The sequence below is a fragment of the Bos taurus genome, chromosome 14 (assembly GCF_002263795.3).
Source record: "Bos taurus isolate L1 Dominette 01449 registration number 42190680 breed Hereford chromosome 14, ARS-UCD2.0, whole genome shotgun sequence".
Classification (NCBI taxonomy): domain Eukaryota; kingdom Metazoa; phylum Chordata; class Mammalia; order Artiodactyla; family Bovidae; genus Bos; species Bos taurus.
Genome location: NC_037341.1, coordinates 35,607,553 through 35,620,457, shown reverse-complemented (window position 1 = coordinate 35,620,457; position 12,905 = coordinate 35,607,553). Strand labels below are relative to the sequence as shown.

The following is a 12,905-nucleotide window of genomic DNA, read 5'->3' as shown; positions in this document are numbered from 1 at the left end:
CACAGATTTTTTCAATTTGATAATTTTAAGTGTCACTGTTTACAGAGATAATTTAGGTGTAACTGTTTATTTGGCTTAAGACTCCATTTCAAATGGATCTTTGAATTCCTTTCCTAATAGGAATGCTTTACTTTATTAGATAAAATTTCAAGTTACAATGAAATTGGGGAACGTTTCTATTGCATAATTTTTACAGGTGTCTCAGTGGTAAAGAATCCGCCTGCCAATCCAGGAGACTCAGGTTTGATCCCTGGGTAGGGAAGATCCCCTGGAGAAGGAAATGGCAACCCACTCCAGTATCCTTACCTGAGAAATCCCATGGACAGAGGAGCCTGACCTGCTACAGTCTGTGGAGTCACAAAGAGTCAGACATGACTTAGCAACTAGACAACAATGACAACAATGTCTTTTTAAATAGGTGAACACACATTCAGATCAGACCCAAGGTTTATATAAATTACGTGTAGGTCTTTGATGCAGTTGATAAATGGCATCAATCATTTATCTCTCAGGGTAGAGGCTTTAAGTCTCTCATTATTCATTTTTTGGTATAATTTTGTGTTTTTTATAAGTCATATAGCTTTTATACAATGCCTCATTTTCTGAAAGAATTTACTATATTACATGATATAAGCACAAGGATATTTGCATTAAAGAATGTTAGTAGTAATAACAGTGCTTTGCATTTGTCTGATATTATACATCACAAGTACACACACACACACACACATTTCCACTAAATTGTCACAACTCTGAGAGTTAAGACTGTGTTGTTCCACTGTTCCTTAAATGATTTAGGGCATATTATTTAATATCTCTTATCATTATTTTTATTTTTTAAAGATGAGAATTACAAATGATAGTTTATATTGAACTGTAAAGTTGTATGATTTTTTTATTAGTTTTGGTCTCCACAGTTCCTTATTGATATGTAAATTATCTACCCTATAGGAAATCTGATGCTCAAAACATGAAATATTTAAGAATAGATGACACCAAATCATTATGGTAATTAAGTCTTAGCACCCCAAACCTCCTTAGAAGCAGCTTTAGTTCATTTTCCTGAGAAATCCATGTGCATGTCCTTATATAGACAGAAAGGAATTACTAAAACAACTTGCACCCCACAGGAGTTTCCTTAAGATGCAGTGAACTTTATGAGTAAAGCCTCAAAACTTATAGAATTGCTTAGGCTCCCAAAATGCCAGGTCAGCAGGAGAGGCTGGGGCACCTCTAATACTGATCTGTACCCAAGACTCTGAGTTAAGTCCAGGATGGCAAGAGCTGGTGGCCCCTTGGTCATAAACTTCTCACCAGCTGTAATGCTGGAAAAATGTTGTTACTGGTTACATATATATAACCATCCATAAGTTGCCAGGTCTCAGGCTCTACGTGTGGTAATTCTTTATTCTTTGCAACCCCAGAAAAGGAATTACTTTTTGGATAAGGACAACGCAGCCGAATGGATCATCTACACAACCAGCATCATATTTGTGTCACCCTTGTTCATCAGGATACCAGCATATGTGCAGTGGCAGTGTGGAGCAGTTGCTATTTTCCTCTATTGGATGAACTTCTTACTGTATCTTCAGAGGTAAAACCAGCTTGAATGACTTCTACATCCTTTGTTGTTGTAGTTGTGTAGTCACTAAATCACGTCCGACTCTTTGCAACCCCATGACCTGTAGCCCGCCAGGCTCCTCTGTCCACAGGAATTCCCAGGCAAGAATACTGAGTGGGTTGTCATTTCCTTCCCCAGGGCATCTTCCCGACTCAGGGATAAAACCCATGTCTCTTGCGTCTCCTGCATTAGCAGGCGAATTCTTTACCACTTCACCACCTGGGAAGCCCGTAAGCAATTGGTAGCATTGATACTGGGAAGCTGTGAATAATTTTCAGTGGCCAAGTGGTAAAACAATTCAAGATAAACGTTAGGAAGAAGTGAAAACAAAAGAAACAGAGCAGTTTGACAGTTTGAAAATAAAAGGCTTGACTCTTCACAAGTTCTCGTGTCCCTGTGTGAAAGTAGATGGCCTCAATGATCTCATCTATGAACCTTAGTACCTGGTGCCTCATTAACTATTGACACTGAATGAAATTCAGTTTCAGCACAAAAGTGAATAAATGTAATTTTCAAAACGTCCCTAGATTTGAAAAGTGTGGAATTTTTATCGTGATGTTGGAGGTGATCATGAAAACTCTGTTGAAATCGACAATTGTGTTTGTCTTCCTTCTCGTGGCTTTTGGACTCTGCTTTTATGTGCTCCTGAATATCCAGGTGAGGTATTTGCATGAGTCGTTGATTTTGTTGCTGTGAATACTGGGAATACATATTTATACTTAAATCTTAATGGTGTACAAAATTCATAATAACCTCACAATATTTGAATATTTTTTATCTGATATAATAGCATTCACATGGTTTTTATCACAGGGAAAAGTAAATGACTTTTTCCATTGTCAGGAAGTTTATGTGTAGTGCATGATGATTTGTTACATGTGCAGAAAAGATCTTTCTGATGACTTTTGTTGTTGCTGTTGTTGTTTAGTCACATCCGACTCTTTCGTGACAATATCAACTGTAGCCCACCAGGCTCTTCTGTCTATGGGATTTCCCAGGCAAGATTACTGGGGTGGGCTGCCATTTCCTCCTCCAGGGGATCTTCCCAACCCAGGGAATGAAGCTGTGTCTCCTGCTTGGCAGGCAGATTCTTTACCACTGAGCCACCAAGGAAGCCCTTTTGATGACTTTACCACCAGTTTGTTAGTATTAATAGTTCTTATTACTGTATTTCAGTAGCATATTCTTATGACTATTTTTTTAAAAAGTATTTTAAATGTGATTTCTATCATTTTACTCTCTAGGGAACATTTTTTTTCATTATATACAATTTGAATTTCATTTTCCCCTTACTATCTTTTCCCAGGATGCTTTCAGCTCTCCATTCCTTTCTATAATCCAGACCTTCAGCATGATGCTAGGAGACATCAATTATCACGATGCCTTCCTAGAGCCATATTTGAAGAATGAACTGGAGTATCCACTTCTCTCCTTTGTACACCTTATCATATTCACCATGTTCGTCCCAATTGTCCTCATGAATTTACTTGTAAGTAATTTATCCTATTGTTTGCTGTCAGTAGATCACTTGGGACATTTAAGAATGATAATGCTTCGTAGCCTCTTTTGTCTCCTTTCACGAAGGGAGAAGAGGAACTGCTATAAAATTCATTCATTCAACATTCATTAGTACCTGGGGCGAGCCAGGCAGTGTGAGGTTAGGAGATGCTAAGATGCATCTATTTGGCAAATATTTACCAAGAATCTACCAAAATGCCAGACACTGATCCTGGCCCAACAGCGGTGAACAAAACAGACCAATACCCAGCCCTGACATGACTATAAACTTGTCATGAAGATGAGTAGTAAACAAATAAATATGTAGCCTGACATCACCCCTAAATGCCATGAAGAAGTACAAAGAATCGACAGAGTAATAAGGTAATGATGAATGGTGAGTGCTGCTTTGCAGTTGGGCTGAGGGTCAGAGGTTAGGCAGAGACCTTCATGGAGTGGAAGATTAAGACCTCATCTCTGCCCTAGAATTTCTCATTGACCCTCTAGAGATTCAAGCGGGGAAGAGTTGCTCATGCAGAGGGCGTCGGCAGCATTCAGCTGCCACGTCTGAGCCAGTCAGAGCCTGGATGACCTCAGCAGACACAGGTGTTCTCTTCCACAGAGAGTGTGCTCCAGCCACAGGCATCTTGGTTGATGCAAACAGAAATACATCCCAATTCAGGGTCCATGGGGAGCCTTCACTGGCAAAATTGTTACTGAATGTGTGACTGTCCATAGAAATAAATATTTAAAGATAAATTAAATGGACAAGCACACATTCAGTACATTTTGTCTGAATCTGACTATACAGCAGAGACTGTGCTAGGCTGTGTTGATGGAAAAAAATAAATAATAATACAGACTACTCAATGTTTTGATTCATGCTGTTGTTGAGTCACTAGGTCATGTCTGACTCTTGCAGTCCCATGGACTGTTCTAAGCACTGGGCATACAGTGGTATCCTGGGCAGACAGAGTCCTTCTCTCATGGAGTTCACTTGACTCTGAGCTCCTTGAGAGCACGGACTGGTTTTTTCTCTCTGGCTACCACCTGTAGAAGGCTGATTTGGCATAGACAGGTACGAAGTTCCTAACAAGTGATGAGAGAGTGAGTGAATGTAGCTGATTTAATTCAGGTTTAGTAGAACTGAGCTGACAGCTTACCTCACTTAATTCTACCTAGCCTTGGATTTCTAGAGGGAGATTTTATCAGAGCCTCACCTACCTTTAAAGTGTACCTTTTTGTCCCCCAATATATGGAAGATATAAATTCCTTCCATTCCCTCAGTTTAATGTTTTAGCTTTTCCATGATGTCAGGTCACTCTTGTTTCCCTCAAGTGCTCAACTCCTGGAGTTTGCAACCATTTTGCATGGCTACACCAATCCCAGGCTTCCCTTGTGGCTCAGCTGGTAAAGAACCCGCCTGCAATGTGGGAGACCTGGGTTTCTATCCCTGGGTTGGGAAGATCCCCCGGAGAAGGGAAAGGCTACCCACTCCAGTATTCTGGCCTGGAGAATTCCATGGACTATATGTAGTCCATGGGGTCTCAAAGAGTCAGACACGGCTGAGCGACTTTCACTTCACCCCTGTCTTGTCCAAAAGTAAAATATTTTCATTTTAAGTTACGATGAAGTGCAGGTTAATCTGTGTGCCCTCACTTTTCATGAGAACACGTATGACTACTGGACCCACTGATGTGACCACCACTGTTGCAAAGGTCTACAGGCTTTTGCAGGCTTCTGTACAGCATGTAAGCACAGTGTCTTAAGGCCCTGCTAGTAAATTTCAAGCCCACTCTGACTGTAGTCAAAGGGACAACACACAGACTTTTAGATGAGTCATTAAACCAATAGTGATTCGCTGCCCTGTTGTCCTTCAGATTGGTTTGGCAGTTGGTGACATTGCTGAGGTCCAGAAACATGCACTGTTGAAGAGAATTGCCATGCAGGTAAGTGTTCTATTCCATCATGACTTACTGAACTCACTAATGACTTCCCAATTATTCATGGATAAACAGTGCTGATTTCTGAGAACACCGTTATTTAATACAGGCATTGTCTGAGCCCTGAGAGGCACCCCACCCTGCCGGTTCTTTGTGTCAGTGGAGCATTCCTGCTCTGGTCTGAGAGTCAGTAATCATGAAAAAGATTTCCCCCAACAACCTCAGCAGAGAAACTGGGTAATTGCCTGAGCCTCTTTCTATGTTGGCATTTGGCCAGCCAGGTAGTTAGAGGTTGGACCAAGAACGTCAGTGATTCTTGTCAATAAATCCCAAACGTACTTTAGGTGGAACTTCACACCAGCTTGGAGAAGAAGCTGCCGCTCTGGTTCCTACACAAAGTTGATCAGAAATCCATCATCGTGTATCCCAACAGACCCAGATACAGCAGAGGGATATTAGTAAGTACATGTGACAAATACTGTCATCAATCACATGATATTGACATTCATTCTTTGTGTTATCCCTAAGGGTGCCTGTTTATGGGCAAAGTTCCCGTCTTCCAAGTGGCTCATCCATAGCCTCCGTGTTAAATACGTACCACATCCCCCCAGTGAGAGCAGAGGGTGGGTGGACCAGTGTAGGTATACTTCATTTCTTCTTCCTAGTCACATGTGACTCACATATGTGTGCAGATATGTGTGTACATATATAGAATACATGTGTATATATACACAGCTACTTACACACACAGGGAGAGTGTGCTATTGCTATTGCTAAGTCACTTCAGTCGTGTCCGACTCTGTGTGACCCCATAGACGGCAGCCCACCAGGCTCCCCTGTCCCTGGGATTCTCCAGGCAAGAACACTGGAGTGGGTTGCCATTTCCTTCTCCAGTGCATGAAAGTGATAAGTGAAAGGGAAGTCACTCAGTCGTGTCCGACCCTCAGTGACCCCATGGACTGCAGCCTTCCAGGCTCCTCCATCCATGGGATTTTCCAGGCAAGAGTACTGGAGTGGGGTGCCATTGCCTTCTCCACAGGGAGAGTGTACATTACAGAAAATATACAAAGTATCAAAGACTGGACAAGGCTATTGCATTATAATGGAAAAGGAACTTATACTAACAGTCAGAAGTACTGGATTCTAATTCTTTCTGAGTTCTTCATAGGTTGAGTTTCCATTATGTAGTTATAAATGATAAGGTCAATCTCAGCATGGGCTTAGGCTTTATTCTGCACTACATTATTTTTGTTTGATTTCTCTCATAAATGTGGTTGCCATCACCACTGAAACACAGAAAGCTCAGCAGCTAATTCTCTGGCCTGGAGCTCATTGAGTTCCAGGCTCCTGTAGCCAACGGTCTATATGACATGTTCTCTGGTGTATCTCCAAGGTACCTCAAATACTGCTGTTCAGAACAAACTCATGCAAAGCACACGTACAATCTCTACTCCTCTTGTTTCACCTCCTCCCAACATCCCCTACAGGCAGAGGGTGAAACCATCCCATCTTTTCCCAGACCTTCATGTTTCACTGGATGTCAGCACCATTCATTTGCCTGTGAGAGATGTCGTCCATCTCCTTTCCCTTTCTCACCTTCACAACCCAATTGATCCCACATTTGGTCCACCTGACTTCCCATGTGGCCTGTGCAAGTGGCCATCTTCTCTTGCCTGGATGGCTACAATTACCTCATTCCTGGTCCTTTCACACCTGCCCTTGACCCTTTGCGGTGCACTGATGGTTTAAAAGACATTAAAAAGCTAACACAATATTATAAAGCAATTATCCTCCAATTAAAAATACATAAATTTAAAAAATATGTATAAAAAGCAAAAAATCCTATGATAAACCATTATGGAAAAGAATAGTTTAAAAATGTGTATGTAAGTATAATCAAATCACTTTGCTGTACAGCAGGAATTAACAACATTGTAAATCAACTACATTTCAAGAAAAATAAATAAGAAAAAAGACACTAAATTAAAAAAAAACCCTGTATTTCAGAAATTTCCCCATGTGACATTAAGTTGTGTTGGATAATGGTGCAGAGCAGTTTGAGAGAAATAACAACCAATCATGTGTGGAATTCCGCTATTTGTGTTGGATGTTTTTAATGAGAAAATATAATATGGTTCAGTCACACCTTTTCCTAAACAATCCCCTATTCCAGTTTATTCCACCTTCTATATTAACTATACATCTTATACATCCCTCAGTTACATGTGTGACTTCATTTTATGGCTGTGTATATTTGTCTACTTCTATCAAGAGGCTGTGAGCTCCTTGAGGGCCATGATTGTGTCTCTGAATATTTGTGCTGGCATGCCCAGCTTGTAGCTGACTGATGGCACCTGTTCAGGAACTAGTTCTTGAATGGAGTTCTACCTGAATAACTGTTAATCTCTTATCCCATAGCGTGGTGTATTTCATTATATCTTTTGCCCCCATGAAACAAGACAAGAAATACCAAATGTTGATACATCTTTAGAAACAGAAATAATGAAACAAAAGTACCGGTATGTATTTTTCCTTTTATCTATATTAAAAAAATTTAACACTCTTAATGATGAATAGTAAAAGTCTATATTGTCTAATTGTGTTTATCTATATTGTCATGCTTTAATTGATGATGTGGCTAGTATACTGAGAATTTTGAGACTGTTTCTTTTTAGACCCAACAACTGACTTGCTGCTACTGACAGGTCATTTTGCCCAACAGTATCCTAAACTGCATTCTTCATCAGCTGTCTGAATTCTTACATCAAAACTCTCTAAGCTTTGAGGATCCCTGGAGAAACTATGCAATGTTCAGTGGTGAAGCCTGAGGGCTTCAGGGCTAATTTACCTGCTTTCAAAGACCTATTCAACTGTTTTCTAACTACACGATCCTAGGCAAGGTGTTTAACCTTCCTGTGCAACTAACTGTGTTTTAATCTTTAAAATGGGGATGAAAATTAAACTTCGGAGAACCACTTAAACTTTTAAAATATGTATTCATTAAGAGGATCATGACTACTGAAAGTGAAGTGATAGTCACTCAGTCGAGTCCAACTCTTTTCTACCTTATGGACTGTAGCCTCCCAGGCTCCTCTTCCCATGGGATTTCTGTCCATATTTTTTCCAGGCAAGAATACTGGAGTGGAGTGCATTTTCCTTCTCCAGGGGATCTTCCCAACCCAGGGACTGAACCCAGGTCTCCTGCAGTGCAGGCAGATTCTTAACCATCTGAGCCACCAGGGAAGCCCTTGGTACAGTTAATCTGATCTAGAACCCAGTACGAAGGTTTTCTGTACTCAAGGACTGGAAGGATAATTGAAAATTAACCCATGAAATGTATTTCCTTTCAGGCTGAAGGATCTCAGTTCTCTTCTGGAAAAACAGCATGAGCTTATTAAACTCATCATTCAGAAGATGGAAATCATCTCTGAGACAGAGGATGAAGATTACCACAGTTCTTTTCAAGACAGGTTTAAGAAACAGCAGTTAGAACAAAGGAATAGCAAATGGAATTGTGTATTGAGGGCGGTAAAGGCAAAAACACACAGCCCTTAAGTATTAGTTGTCCAACTGCGCAATGGATTCCTGATGGTCAGATGGGGGGTTATGTGACTTACTGGGTCTACATTCCAATTTGACAAGAGTGAAGAAAAAGCAGAACTATGATTCTGATTTCACTATATGTGAAATCATGGTTCCTGTATTCTATATAAAAGGTAGACTCTCTGTTTCTCTTCATATTTTCTGCCAGTCACTATGTACAGGGATTATCCTTGCTAATAAGTTCAGGTTGGACTTTACCTCGAATTATCTGAGTGGGTAGAAAGCTCATTTACTAGAACACACATTGTAATGATAAGGAGTAATATGTGTAATAACTATTAAGCTAGAATACAAATGTCAATACTGGATCCCTGCTTAATAATTTACAGTAGGGAAATGCATTCGACAATGAAGTATTGAATTAGATCCTACCACTTGGTATTAAAACGCTGTGTTGAAAAACTCTGTGCATGGAACCCTGTGTGCTGTGTTCCCACCAGAATAAATTCCCCACCTTCAGGCTGTTCCTAACACACCTGATGTCACGTTGAGATGAGGCCCCAATTAATAGACCTTCTGTTATACATGAATTTTACTATATGTAGCGTCTGTTATTTCTGTATATTTTGTTTGCTGCTGATGACAATAAATGTAAAATCCATATAGTCACCCCAGGGATTATTGTGTAAGCCTTCTATTATTAATACATTTATTTTTGAGATTTGCAAAAACACCTCCATCATCTATGTCCTTTTTCTTCTGATGTCCAGTACAAAGTGTGATCAACGCCTCATCATTGATCTTTCAAAGTCCTTCTCTTGTTTCATTTTCCTCTTCGCCTCAAGTCTCATGGTACTCCCTGCCCAGGAAACACCCTCTTTAATGAACGTCTTTGACCGGGTATGCATTTTTGTGTTGTGTTGAACAGTGTTAAGTTTGGGGTGTGTTTTTACTTACATAGGTGATTTGCTATGCCCTCTTTCTTACTTCTTATTCTTACTTACTTCTTGTTCTCTTGCTTACTTCTTTCCATTGGATATTATGTCTGCAGGACATAACTGAGTTGCCCCCTGTCCAGTGAGTAAGAACTCCGACAGCTGCTCACTGTCATGGTGTACACCCCGCAGAGGACTCATCTCTGCTCCAGAGGTGGACACAGTGGTGTCCTCCCCCTTCCTCCATCACACACATTCCCAGACACTGTCATACAAACAGGTCAAGTGCTGAGTGACAATATATATTATGAAAAAACAGACATAGAGAATAGACTTGTGAACACAGCAGGGGAAGGAGAGGTTGAGACAAAATGAGAGAGTAGAATTGAAACACATACATTACTATATGTAAAACAGATAGCTAATGGGAAGAGCACCAAAGAACTGATTCTTTCAAACTGGTGCTGGAGAAGACTCTTGAGAGTCCCTTAGACAGCAAGGAGATCAAACTAGTCAATCCTAAAGGAAATCAACCGTGAATATTCATTGGAAGGACTGATGCTAAAGCTCCAATACTTTGTCCACCTGATGCAATGTGCCAACTCATTGGAAAAGACCCTGATGATGGGGAAGATTGAGGGCAGGAAGATAAGGGGGCAACAGAGAGTGTGATTGTTGGATGGCATCACTGACTCAATGGACATGAGTTTGAGCAAACTCAGGGAGATAGTGAAGGACAGGGAAGCCTGGTGTGCTGCAGTCCATGGGGTCATAAAGAGTTGAACATGACTGAACAACAACAACAATGGGGAGAAGCTGTATAATACAGGGAGCTCAAGCTGGTGCTCTGTGACAACCTAGAGGGGTGGGATGGGGTGGGGGTGAGAGGGAGGTTCAAGAGGGAGGGGACATATGTATACTTATGACTGATTCACATTGTTGTACGCCAGAAACCAACATAACATTGTAAAGCAGTTATTCTCCAATTAAAAAAAAAAACAAAACACTTCATGGTTTCCCATCTCCATACCTCTTACTATCGCTCTTCCACCCAGAATGTCCTCTGCCTCCTCTCTCCAGCTTTTTTCCACTTCAGTTTAAATGGCTCCTCCACCTAGAAGTCTTTCCTAATGCCCCAAGATGGTGCTCCCTGCTTCCTTTGAACTGGAGACTTGATTTCTCCTTTGCCACTTCTGTCTGTTGCACTGTCCACTAAGGGGTAGACTCTTGAGGTCAGTGATTGACTATCATGAATAGTCTCAAGCAATCTAAAGAATTCCATCCTGTTTCTTTTTTCTTTTTATCCTGTGTAGTTTCTGGCACAGGGCCTTGAGTAATGGATAATAACAGATGCTCAATGAAAAATCAGGGAAAATAATAAACAGTATAAGCCTGAGAGATACTGTAAGAAAACTGGTCCAGCCTGCCTCTGAAAAGCAGTTTAGTGCCCCTATTCTGTTGACTCTTGTCCTAGAGAAGTTGAATGATTTTCCTCTAACTGGTGGAAGAAACACTGAAACACCACTTTTCTGCCTTTTTTTCACTGTGTCAATCTGCATTAATCTTGTATTAATACTTCCCCGGTAGCTCAGCTGGTAAAGAATCCACCTGCAATGCAGGAGACCCCAGTTCGATTCCTGGGTCAGGGAGATCCCCTGAAGAAGGGATAGGCTACCCACTTCAGTATTCTTGGGCTTCCCTGGTGGCTCAGATGGTAAAGAATCCACCTGCAATGTGGGAGACGTGGGTTTGATCCCCGGGTTGGGAAGATCCCCTGGAGGAGGGCCTGGCAACCCACTCCAGTTTTCTGGCCTGGAGAATCTCCATGGACAGAGGAGCCTGGTGGGCTACAATCCATGGGGTCGCAAGGAATTAGACATGACTGAGCGACTAGGCACACATATTGAGGAAGAAAGCTCTAGGAAGAGAAAATTACAACTTCAGTTGTTGTTCAGCTGTTTTTAAAAATTGGTAGAGAAGGGAAGGAGGAGAGGGGTGATTATGGCTCCTGAAAAGGAAGGACAGTATGTCAGTACCAGCAAAACCTGAAGGGACGGTCTCACCAGCACTTTCTACACAAGCTGCAAGAATCTAATTGTGAAGCAATACTGAAGCTCAGGAATCTGTGAGAATAACAACCAACTCTGCTACAGCCCCTCAGACAGTTGTTCTCGAACTCGAATTCTTCATCAGGACCTTCTGTGGACGTGGCCCAGGGACAAAGCAGGATCCTCAGTTTAATCCCCATTAAGGACTTTGAAAAAAAAAGGAACATACGGGAGACAAATCAAGTAGCTACAAATTGACTCAGTAAAGGCCAACACTGTCCAGCTCAGTCAAGAGTCACATTCTGTACAGACACAAAGCTTTGATTCTGAAGAGGCTAAAGTTGTCTGACGAAACCATAGTAGAGACAAGCCCGAAGTGGGGTTGAAAAGTGCAGACATCTTTGCTTTCAGAACACCTCAGGCAGACACAAGAGCTTTTGTGCTGTGTGCTCAGTCGCTTCAGTCCTGTCCAACTCTTCTGCGACCTTATGGACCACAGCCCACCAGGCTCCTCTGTCCATGGGATTCTTCAGGCAAGAATACTTCAGTGGGTTGCCGTGCTCTCCTCCAGGGGATCTTCACAACCCAGGGATCAAACCCACATCTCTTATGTTCACAACCAGATAAACTAGCAAGTCCCAAATTTACTGTGATGTGGGGTGGTGTCCTCAGCCACTGAGATACAGATTAGGTCCTCGGAAGGAAGGAAACCAGCAAGCCCAATGGCAGTCTTCAGCTAGGGACTCAAAGTCTCTTCCACCCCAGCAGAGACAGTTGGTCATCAGACAGCCTGATGGCCTGGAGGGTTTTGCCTCAAATGCTGAGTATGTCACAGAAACCAGGGAGGTCCCCAGAACTACAATACTGAACTGCCTGTAAAAACGCCTGCAATTCCCACCATGCAATGTCACTTTGAAAACCTTACCAAATATAAATCTGCAAAATATATGTAATCTTCCAAATTTAACTAAGATGAGAAATGCATTAATCCAAATTGTCCCTCTACTCAGAGGAGTGGAACCCCAGTTCTGCAGCAGGTACAGTGCTGCCTAGAGTCTAATGGTCAATGTTGTCCTTCCTTCTTAGTCTTGAGGAATGAAGGGGCCCTTTTTCATTCAAATCACTGTAGTCTTACCACTCAGCACACAAGCCCTGTCTGCACATTTTACCTTCCTACCATTGCTGTGCTGCCTTGAAATGGATTTGACCCAAGCTGATAAGGGACACTGCCAAAAAATGGGAGAAAATCAGGGATTTTGGAAGTTTCCATAAACTGATGAAGGACAATCCACAGAACTTTGAAACATGGACTATGTTA

General features: G+C 41.6%; 1 protein-coding gene across 1 annotated transcript in view; it reads left to right on the top strand.

Moving 5' to 3' along the window:
- The window catches only part of TRPA1 (transient receptor potential cation channel subfamily A member 1), a 55,718-nt gene extending 46,440 nt beyond the window's left edge, over window positions 1-9,278 (top strand). Inside the window, exons 21-27 of the mRNA XM_015474483.3 lie at window positions 1,425-1,594; window positions 2,149-2,278; window positions 2,928-3,110; window positions 4,999-5,067; window positions 5,406-5,519; window positions 7,480-7,580; window positions 8,412-9,278. Of these exons, the coding sequence (XP_015329969.1) occupies window positions 1,425-1,594; window positions 2,149-2,278; window positions 2,928-3,110; window positions 4,999-5,067; window positions 5,406-5,519; window positions 7,480-7,580; window positions 8,412-8,616 (972 nt within the window). The 3' untranslated portion in view covers window positions 8,617-9,278. The remainder of the gene's footprint in view (window positions 1-1,424; window positions 1,595-2,148; window positions 2,279-2,927; window positions 3,111-4,998; window positions 5,068-5,405; window positions 5,520-7,479; window positions 7,581-8,411) is intronic.
- The last annotated feature ends 3,627 nt before the right edge of the window (window positions 9,279-12,905 follow it).